This window comes from Python bivittatus, unplaced genomic scaffold (assembly GCF_059951505.1).
Source record: "Python bivittatus isolate LINGU-HERP-01145 unplaced genomic scaffold, Pbiv_v1 ctg000410_np1212, whole genome shotgun sequence".
NCBI lineage: Eukaryota > Metazoa > Chordata > Lepidosauria > Squamata > Pythonidae > Python > Python bivittatus.
The window spans coordinates 12,549,909-12,561,308 of record NW_028277067.1 but is presented as its reverse complement, the minus strand read 5'-3'; the positions used below and the strand labels follow the sequence as shown (position 1 = coordinate 12,561,308).

Sequence of the window (11,400 nt, the reverse complement as noted above, 5' to 3'; positions counted from 1 at the left end):
TCCTCTTAACGATTCAGAATCCATTGCTCAGTAATACTTTTTCTGGACATCGCAAGGTCAAAAAGCAGTGCGCAAGTTTGGAAGTATTCAGAAGTTTTCGTCAAGAAAGATGGTAAACTGAGCTACAGAAAAAAAGAACCAGAAGAAAGGAAGATACTATACAATTGGATGTTGTATTCTCAAAATTGGCAAATCAATTTAGTTTATTTTCATTCCTAGCTGCACTCTGAAACCATCGACTTTAAAATGTCAATTTTGAATGCCTGGAACCTGTTTCTGCATTCCGTTTTAAAATTATATGTAGACCATATAATATTATTATTATATCGTATAGCTCACTCTTCCCTTTTTTTGAACTTTATTGTTCATCGACAACATACACCTGAATAGCAGACTAAACAAGCAGGAACATAGGTCCCCTAATTGTAATTTCTCTGATTGTGCTGAAGCAGGATTGTTTTACATGTGTGTGTGTACACACACTCTATTAGATTCCCAGCACAAGTTGGCACTGAACATACATTCCTGGATTAATTTGTGCTGAGAACCTGTAAAAAAAAAAAAACATTCAAAGAAAAATCTTATTCACACCTCTTTTTCAAAAAATTCAGATGGAGTGAAAACACTATTATTTCAGATCATGTTTCTAAAAGTATGCCAAGATTAAAAACAGCTGGCAACTTGTTTATATTACCAGGATGGATTTTTTTTAAAAGAAGAATTGAGTGTGCTGGAGCAAGCTTGAGACTTTTCTCCCCTAACCCCCAACCCTTTTATTTTTTATTATTTTCCTTTGCTCCCTGTTGCTCATTGTAATAATTATAATTGTAATAACCCATTATGATTTTATTTAGTTTTCCATTTACATCAAGCTTCTCTAGTCTCAACATCCAAAATATCACAACGGTAACTGTTCTCCATCCTTATTTTGGAACTTTGCTGTTGGAATAGTTGGAATGAGAATCCAGAGATTTCTCTCGAATCGAAGGTTAAGTGTTGAGATGTGGCTGTCTTATTTAACTATTGGATAACCAACTGTAAACAAAGCAATCACTTCCTAATGACATCATTCAGCTCACAAATAGAGAGACATTGTGTTCTACAGGGCTGAGTGGAATCTGAAGTAGTCAGAGACCATATTTGTGCACACAGATCCAAAGCCTTTCCCCTTTAATCTGACTAAGAAGAGACACAATCTCTTCAGTGTCTTTAGAGTCCATGTATCTTATCAGAAAATTGCCATGATACTAATTGTCCTGGGGAGGGAGGACCACCAGCCGGATTTCTGAACAGCGCTGTTAGATGCTGCAATGAGTCCAAGAGATTTGTTGAGCCATTTTCCAACAGATATCATTTGATAGTGACAAACATCAGGAGCTGAAACAATTTTGGGGAATTTAATTCAGTATATTTGAAAAAGCAGCAATAAAATAAAAATCACAAGTTACAAATCATATTATTTTTTTATTCATAAAATAACCACTCAAGCTTATTTACAATCAAGGCACAATGATTCAAGACCTCCAGTACCATAAACAGTGGGAAATTCCAGTAAACAACAAATATATATATTCATTTATTTATATGTGAATGTATTTATGTACACATCGCTAAAGATAAGTACATTCTTTATAATTTAAAACATACCTGGGAGATGGGGCAGGGTGGACAAAGAGAATATGGCTATTGTCAGGGATGAATGCACAGTGAATGAAATTAAATTTCCTTGACAGTGACATCTGGAACAGAAACCGGAGAAGGTCGATCCCTTTCAAGGGAGCTTTTATACATCAAAATAAGCCCCAGTTTTGGTACAGTCTAGGTTCAATTTTGTTCAGTGCACAGGCCAGCAACCATCCTTGGCTCATGGAGAAAAGATAAATTAAGGCAATCTTGCATCCCATTGCTTTCCAGATGCAATAGACTACAAGTGCCATAATCCCATGCTGTTTGGGAATACTGGGAGTTGTAGTCCAACACATCAAATACCAGGTTAGAGAAGCCTGGATTAAAAACCAAGTCTGAAATGTTGACCAGCATGATGGGTAATTAGATGCGAGCTAAAATCAGCTTTAAGGCGCCTTAACAGTTTTTGCTTCCTTTTGCTTTTATAAAAATCATCAGCTCCAAAGGCAGCTTCCTTTCACTGAGCTGGCAAGTCCAAGATAATTTCCCATTAAATAGTGAATTGCTGGAAATGGCCCAGGTCAGAAAACCGAAGCATTTTTTGGCAAGATCAGCTCTGCAGAAGCAGTTTCCCACAAATCCTCAGCATAAGGAATAATTTCTCCTCTTGATGCAAAATGGTAGCCCGGAGACAGGTAGCATGGAGGTGAACCTTGTTTTCTCCTAGTTGTCTAGCTGGCTTCAGCCATTCTCACCTCACTACCCATTCCACTGGTTTCTCTAAAAGTTGCTTAATGTTGAAAAGGAGCTGCCTACTTTCCTTACCTTACCTGCCCTGCCTAAGCCTCGGTTCGCTTTGCTCTTTGACCCAAAACCTTTCACGCACACCCACATAACCTGTTCAGACCCCATGCATAGGTGAGCTGGCTGCCGTTGCCCAGTTACGAGGGAAATCCATACCTTAGACTCACTTTATTAACTCAAGCTTCACCCAGGGATGCATGACTACTAGCTTGAGTAAGCTGTAGCTGAAAAATGTGGTATCCTTTTAGCAAAAGAACAGCAGCCAAGGATCCAGGATCACCTGGTTATCTTTTTAAAACTGCTCTAAAATCTGTCCTAAAGTTTGGAGATGATGGAGTCAAGACATTATATAAACATCCCTCACTCCCACTGACATAATGCCTACATCCAGTCACCTATCCCTATTTGCAATAATGTTACTCAAAGGCAATCCTACCAAGGCTCACTGATGCAGAAGGGAGCCCACTATAAAGTGTACTATCTAGGGCAGTGTTTCTCAACCTTGGCCACTTTAAGATGTGTGGACTTCAACTCCCAGAATTCTGGGAGTTGAAGTCCACACATCTTAAAGTGGCCAAGGTTGAGAAACACTGATCTACGGCCTCCTCTAGCTCCTCTCCAAATGCAGCCAGTGATCAGATTCTTCTCATTAAAAATAATTTCTAAGTTAAAAAATAAAATAAAATGCTACCCTTTCCTCCCATTTCAAGCTTTGTTAGTGTTCCTTAAAAATAAGATTACAGTAGTACTAATACTAGTAAAACCACCCTTCCCTCCAGAGAATTACAAGAGAGCACTTAATTACAGCCAGTAGTCCTTAGCACAGTACATGCTCCAGTGGTAAAACATCCAGTGTTTATTCTACAGGAAGGGTGGGAATTGATATCGGCCCAGGCCTTTGGATTCAAGAGAGGTTTTGTTAAAACCTTATTTCTAAGGGAGGGGGCAATACCTCCTCTGCTAATGAAAGGCCTGGGGAGATTGGCTGCAGGTCATACAGGGAGCTATGATAGGCCCCTATATATCCTGCAGGCTCCCTAAGTCTGTTCTGTCGGGAGTCAGGAAATGTGGCAATTGCAGTTATAGAAGGTGAAATCCATTCACTCTCCCCTCTAAATGAAGCATGGCAGGGTAAGACTAGAGTTGTAGTCCAATACGTCTGAATGGTGCCAGGTGGTGGAAGGCTGAGCTACAACAAGGTCTTTGAGGGAGAAAACGAGGCAAGGATTAACAAGGATCAAAAAAGAGGCAGTTATGGCTGTCAGCAAATGAAAATGAGCAAATGAAAACACTTTGTTTTTAAAAATATGGCTGTATGACTACATTGGAAAAAATAATCTCTGTGAAAAGTGTACATAACCTTACATTAACGAAGAACCTCCCAAAATGCCAAGACTAGCTGCTCTTGTGTAAGAACAGATGTTCAAAGAGAATTGTTCTAGGGTAAGCCTTTGAGAAGGAGATATGCAGGAAATTTGGTTTGTGGTTCGTGAAAGAGGGTTCTGTGAAAATGGGCCTTCTGCAGGAAAGCATCCAGTAGACATACCAAGATGATTTTGCAAGACTTTTGTATTGAGAAGATGTATAGGCGCACCTTGGGGAAAGTTCTGCCTCTACAATAAAGTATCTGCTGTGCATGAAAAGGATCTTTTAATCCCCAGCATCTTTTAAGTAGCATTGCACAGGCCTCCTGAAACTCTGGACAGCTGCTGTCAATCCTGGAGATTCTGCTAAGATAAATCATCCACAGCTCATTTATACTAAGGCAGCTTCTTATGTGTGCTGAATTTGAGAGAAAAGCTGCATGTTGGCTTAATCAAGGTACATCTTTTGGAAGCCCAGGGACTGACCTGAAGGCACAGTTTGACAGCTAAGATTGGATTTTATAAGCTGCCAAAATGGAAGGCTGTGTGGGAATCACCCAGAAGTTGTTCTGAGTTCACGGGAGGGATAGTCAAGAGTGGGGCTGTCTAACAAACAGCAATTTCCTAAGATCACAACTTTTCTGTTTAGGCCACTAACACAAGTGCTTATGCACTGTTGCCTATTCAGTGCAAAATGAAACTGATTTTCAAATCTGCCCTCCGTCCTGCCTCATGGAACTATATTTCCAAGAATGCTGGTAGTAGTGTTGGGTTGAGGGGGGAGCAGGGAAAGAGCCCATCAGTGCAAATGAAGAAGCTGCTCCTTTGTGCCTCAAATGCCTATCATGTCCACCTTGCAAGAATAGTTTTCTCCCCAAGATCACAGTGTCTGGAGAAAGGTTCAGGTCATAACTGACCGAGGACATATAACTTAGCTATAAATAAGAGTTCCTTGGTTGGTCCAGCAGTATTTACAAAGGAAAGCCAAGCAGCCTGGGAATGAGTTGAGGAGGGTGGGGGAAACTGAGGCGGATGTCAGTAGTATCTTCCCGTTTCCTGCCAGTTTGTCACCCACCGCTTCTTGTGCTTTGGAGGCAAGAAACCGCCAGCTGGCTGGTAGCGCTCCTCCTGCCGGATGCGAATGGCGTGGTACTTGGGCATGATTCGGTAGTAGCGGGTTGGCTTGAAAAAGTTGCACTGTGGATGGAGAAAAGGGCAGGGGGAGAAATACGTTCAGTAGGAGAAAACCAACAGTGAGAGAGACCACAGCTGAGAACCTGAGAGAGAGAAAGATTCAGAGACAGGACAAGATGAAAGAGCAGCAAGAGATATTTTTATCTGTGAGAGAAAAAGAACAAAGTGAGCCGACACATTTGACCACTTAATCAGTGACGGGCTGATCTGGGAACTGAGAAACTCTGATTCTTGTTACAGCCATTTTGTATGAACCAAAAAACCACTGTAACAACTGACAGTGCATCTGGAGAAGAATGCAGGTCTATTTCCTCTAGTTGAGGGTTTATTTTGGAATCATCATTCTTGTTCATTCACGTTTTATAAGAGAGTTGTATGTTACTGTCATCCATCTATACTCCTCCTGTATTTTCCCAATGCTATTGTTGTCTTTCTCCTACTACAAAAATGCAAATTCTTTTGGACAGAAGAGTACTATAATCTCCACAGGCAGATATGCCTTTAGCACGTGTAGGTATCTGTGGAGGGATGCGTGTGCGTGTGCGATGTCATGTGTGTTATGATGCAAATGACGCAATCTCTGACAGTTGCATTATAAATTATGTAATCCATGTCATGGGTACGGCATCATAGTTTCTTACAGATACCTATTTTATTTTTTCAACCTATTTAAGGCAAGGTTTTGAAGTGGGCAGCAATCTGCAGCGAAGATCACATTTTGTGCTAAATTTGCAGTGGACATCATTTTTATCACCTTTTCAAAAACAGTATTTTGAGTAGTGGTAAAGCACTTTTATGGATTAAAAAAACTATATTAAATTAATAGTAGCAGAAGGGTAAAATGTAAACCTGAAGATTGCATCCATCTGATCAGCATTCCATTCCTTGCCCTGAGCATTTGCCCAGAGTTGATGGAGCCAAAGTACAACTGGATATCACTGGCATGCTGATGAAACCTGATCCTGAGCCAATGAATAACCTCACCAGGTGGTTTTATGTAGATGTGAAACAAAAGGGATGAGAGTACCAAGCCCCAAGACAACCCACAAATAAGAGGCTGCAGGCTTAATCTCTCCCCCCCCATCAACATTGACTGGGACTGACTATGAAGAAAGGAGGGGAACCACTGCCAGCTCCCACTCCCTGCAGCCAGTCCAGAAGGATACTATGATTGGTGGCTCTGCCGCAGATTATTGACAAGCACAATCAATGCTATCTCTATACTGCACCCCAGCCTGCAACAGTTCAGTAATAAAAAAAAGAAATCCGTACACCGCACAATAGAAAATACATTGTGAGCACCTTCCCCCACTACATTTTCATGACATGTTGGCAAGTTTTTTAAAAATATTGGAGGGAGGTTACCTACTCTGCTGAAAGCCCATTTCTTCGGCTCCTATTACAAATCTCTGCTAGCTGTGATGGTGAAACAACAACATGGAAGATTTTTGCAATTCGGTGCTAGTCACAATAGCTCTGAATATGAGTGCAGTGTAGAGCCCAGATGCTGGAAGCCACATTGAAGCCAATGCTTCAACTGAGTGCTTGTTGCAATGGGGCTAGGCAAAGATTTTCTTGCATCCAGAAATTGGGAGATGTGGGGAAACAAAAGCAAAGTCGGTAGAAAAATAGACCAGTTTTGTTACCAGCACAGACACAGAGAAATTCTAACTCAGACTTTGAATGACAGCGTTGTGGAAATGGGTAGGTAAAGAGCTGATCCAGGAACAGTGCAAAGATTGCATATACTTTAGCAGATTTCTATCAATGAAAGTACTAAAGTTATGCTGCTATAATGCTTTCATTCACTATTTCTATAATAACACTTATTAAAAGTCTGATTAGAAATAAATAGATGGCTGATAAAATGTGTCCCCCTTACGAAGAGTAGGATGAAAATGTGCTCAAATCTAATTTCAGTTGCCCAATAAATTACTAGAGAAACATAGGATAATAGCGTGGGTGGAATTTCACACTCAGAGAAAATGCACACTATCCCTTAACAGTCCAGAGAGTTAATTGCAATTCTGCTTATGGAAGCAATGATTTATCTGTGCTAAAAGTGGTCTGACTGGAAACATCACAGATCAATACCTGGTATTTCTTGACAGTACTTACAGGAAGAAAACAGAACAGGCTAGCAAGCGTGAACAAGACAGTGAACATTTACCAAAGCTGGTACAGTTCCTTATCTTCCTGAGAATACATTCAGATTTTTGAGGTTTTGATAGGGATGCTCCAAAATCCCAATTAAGGTTAGGAATGGCAGCCAAAAGGTGGTGTTACATATTCAGCCTTCCTGAATACAGAAGATCAAAGGCTATATGGAACAGATGTTTATATTATGGGATTGGTGGTCAAGTCCATGGTCTTCAATAGAAAAAGATGTTCCATGCACAACTTTCAGCTAATGAGGGATTTTACAGGATCCTTTCTGTCTTTAGGGAGTCTTCTGCCATATGTTATCCCCTTTTTTTTAGATAGTTTCATTCCTCCCTACCGAAGTTGCACTGGGAGACTGGCAGAAAGTAACAAATATGAGAGTAGGTTTTAATTTGAGTGCCTGCCTGCACGGGACAAAGAAGATATATTAGGAAACAAAACTTCAAGACCACGGCCACACAGCCCGGAAGACCCACACCAGCCAAAGAAGATATACTTCATTTCCCATTAACAGCACTGGGCAATTTCTAAAATGAGCTGTGCTAGAATTAAAGTCTGTCTGAAATCCATTTCTTCAATGGATGTTGAATTTGTTAGATACTGGCGATGGGCAGGCATTCCTGACTACTGTCTGTGGCATCTCTTTCCTTACAAAAATCATTCAAAATCACTTCATCCAGGGTACAGGCTTTTAAAGGTGACCCCAACCACTACATTCAAATTAAGCTCTGAGTACTGTTTTCTATTTTCCTGCTTTGACACAGCATTCAAACTATCAATGTAATTCTGTCAGGCCCTTCAAGTTTGCAATTTAGCTGTCCACTTTGCATCCCATTTGGAGTGTTTAGCTCAGTGTTCTTCAACTTGGCAGCTTTCAGATGGGTGGACTCCAACTCCCAGAACTCCCCAGCCAGCATGGCTGACTGGGGAATTCTGGGAGTTGGAGTCCACCCATCTGAAAGCTGCCAAAGTTGAGAAACACTGGTTTAGCTCATCTACAGAACACAGAACAATTACTATCCCTGCTTTGCGGCCCTTTCTATATCTTCAATCATCCACATTCTCAGCAACCATCTAGGATGGAGACCTCCTCTGCTTCACATTTTGTGGCAGCTGTTTCTGCTCAGAAACATCTTCATAATGACTTACTGGAGACACACTGAAGCAAGATTAGATTAAATGGTTCAACTATCAGGACTTTATCTATCCTATACCTTGGCATTGGAAACACAATGATGAAAAATCCTAATGTTTCATGAGCTACCAGAGTCATATTCAGAGCGATTGTGACTAGCACCAAAATGCCAGGAAGTGACAGTCTCTCAGCTCTCAATATTTTTCTGTTGAAGGCTAAAGTCCTTCAGGAGTAATCTGTAAATGGTTAGAAGGCAAGACTGAAGTCCAAATAGAACAGGATTAAAAAAAAAATGGACAGGGCATAGCTTTTTTCTCTTTCTTTTTTGCCACATCACTTCCCCTCTTCTTCTCCCCTCTTTTTTCCACTTGCATGAAATTATGTTCACAGGTAGGTTTCCCCAGTCTGCCGCAGTGTATTTCAACAGGGCTGACCACTTTACCAGTAATAGTTTGCCTGTGCTGGCTTGGCCATCCCAACCATGGTCATCTGTACTGGCCCAGGAAGTGGAAAGAAAACAGAGTCAAAAGAAAAAGGAAAGATACAGGTCATCATTTAAAGTGCCACCTTGAAAGCCACCCCCAAAATACCTGGTATTAAATCCTAGGAAAAGAAGTTTGAGTTAGTAATGCAAACAGCTAAACAGAGAAGCTGACAGATGGCTCTAAATCTAGTGGAGAGTGTGAAATAAGTTGAAGGGGGTCTGCTTTGACAATAACTGAAAACAGAGATGCTGCATGGCTGCTATGTAAAATGGACAGGCTAATTTTTAGAATATGGTGTCTCAGTGGAAAGAGCTTCTAATAAAGAGATGGGGAGGTGTCAGATCACCTAAACTCAGATTCTTCAGTTTAGTATCCTTAAGTTTGGCAGCCTGAGAGGAGCAGGCAGAAAGGCACTCCTTTGTTGACCAATGAAAGGCAAAAAACAAAGGCTTCTAGTGCTTGTGTCCAAGCACAGAGGCTGATCAAACAGACTCTTTCACATCTAAATCCACCTCTGAAGCCTGAACACCCATACTGTCTTGCTAGATTAGAGCCGAATCTCCAGATCAAACTTCACAATGGCTATATTTGCACAACATGCTTAGCTGGGCTAAGGATAAGATTAGGATACTTTGCAACCCAGGTAAATCATGTTAGGGTACAGTTAGAGTGGATTAGTTTTAACTCAAAGCAGACTTGAGGCTGTTTGGGGCTACTCTGACCTTCTCCAGACAGCCATGTTGTGGAACATGGTAAAAGGGATTAACAGAGTGTTAATCATCTTCTCCTGTGGTCAACACTAAAATAAGTGGCCCGGGAAAAATGTTACACTGTCTGATTTCTTTTACTTCTCATCTTCCACTTGCAATATGTGGAGGGCGGGGGGAAGAGGAGAAAAGAGGATGAGGTTGAGTAAGACTCTCCTCATCCTGCCTATATTGGCTCTGAACCCAAGCAAGCTGCAATGGGACTTTCACCCCCAAATTGGAAAAAAATGCCAGGAAGTGACAGCCTCTGAGCCACCTTTAACGCTGGCTAGACTTCCTGTGAAGATGGCTACTGCCAACTGCCTGAAGAACAATGACCATCAGCCAACTGCTCTACAGAGTGCTTACTCAGGAGTAGCGGGAGATCTTTCCAAATGGATCACGTAAATACAGCCAACAGAAAGAGTGGCTAAAAAGTCTTACCTGTCAATGACCACACTACAAATGTGGGACTTCAATGCCATGACATTTTGGCATTAAACTAGCATAAGTCTTAACCTTTGAACATACTAATTTAAAAAGCATTCCCTAGTTCTTTATCTCTTCAGGGTTTCTTCAGGGTTTAATAAAGGCAACTGATAACTTTTCAGCATAATGACAATCAAGAGGTTCTCTGAACCCAAACGTGTTGCATCCTCTTGGTGGCAAAACCAATCCAAGTATCTGCTAATATACTACCGCTCAGTGGTAGAGCACAAGTTTTACATATATAAAGTCCCCGATCCAGTCCTAGGATCTCCGGTATTTTATTTTTTTTAAAGTAGCAGGTAGCAGGTGATGAGGTACCTCCCTACCTGTAATCCTGGAGAGCCATTGCTAGTCGTTATATGTAATCCTGGACTACATGAACTATTCATCAAAATAAGGCACCACCTCTGGCCACCTGGCATACTCATCCTTTACATCAGTGTTTCTCAACCTTGGCAACTTAAAATATGTGGACTTCAACATCCAGCATCTGGATGTTGAAGTCCACACATCTTAAAGTTGCCAAGGTTGAGAAAAACTGATCTACGTTCTCCAACTCAACACTAGACTACTAATCTATGAGCAAGGATGAAGAAGTGCAGGGAAAGATTCAAAAGTGCAGGGACTGAGAGCGACAGGGAATGAAAGGCAGATCCTGCCCCACCCATCCATCCATCCATCCACCCACCCACCCACCCATTGATTTACCAAGATACAGGGCAAAGGGGTGGGCAGAGTCCCCCCCTGAGACAGGAACTAGTAGCTGTCGGTCAGCCGCTTAGTTTCAGAAGGCTGGATCTTCATCATGGCTTTCTGGCCCTTGGCTTCATACAAGGCTCGTGTGCTTGCCCGCCGGAAGAAGCCACACTATGAGGAAGCAGGGGGCAAAGGTCAGGGGTAGGAAATAAAAAGCACAAAACAAGTATCCAGCCACACGGTCCAACGAAGATCACCTTGAGTGTGTGTGCTCGAGAAGGCTTGTTTCATTGTTTCACTCCAGGCACTGTATGAGGCTGGTTTGGAGGTCAGATGGAATGAGCCCCTTAAAAGTATAAACCTTCTATGTATTTCTACTGCAGTTTTGGCCTGTCTGAGGTTTTCATGAGGCTATTGTCCCATGGCAACAGCTTCAAGCATAATTCATAGAAAATGAATTAGCAATTTCAGGCGTGCCCCAAAATGGAGCTCCAAAGGTCCATTACCCTTAGGGATTTGTCAAGGTGCTTCATACCAAGATGCTGTTAAGCCTATTGAAGTATAGCAGTGATGCAACTGGCATGGTTTGGCACTCTGTGTTTCTTCAGGGCTCTCTCCGGCACTAGCAACAGCTCACTGGAAGAGCCAGAAGGAAGTCTGCAAATGCTTGCTCGTTAGAAGTGGAGGCCACTTTGCCT

General features: G+C 41.7%; 1 protein-coding gene across 3 annotated transcripts in view; it reads right to left on the bottom strand.

Moving 5' to 3' along the window:
• Positions 1-2,983: 2,983 nt before the first annotated feature.
• Positions 2,984-11,400, bottom strand: part of ITGA3 (integrin subunit alpha 3) — a 76,044-nt gene continuing 67,627 nt past the window's right edge. For 2 of the 3 annotated variants that reach the window (XM_088143500.1, XM_088143501.1), the window contains one exon: positions 2,984-4,991. In XM_088143500.1, the coding sequence (XP_087999626.1) occupies positions 4,830-4,991 (162 nt within the window). In that variant the 3' untranslated portion in view covers positions 2,984-4,829. Of the gene's footprint in view, positions 4,992-10,714; positions 10,874-11,400 lie in introns of all 3 variants that reach the window. The other variant, XM_007422515.3, reaches the window with a different exon arrangement.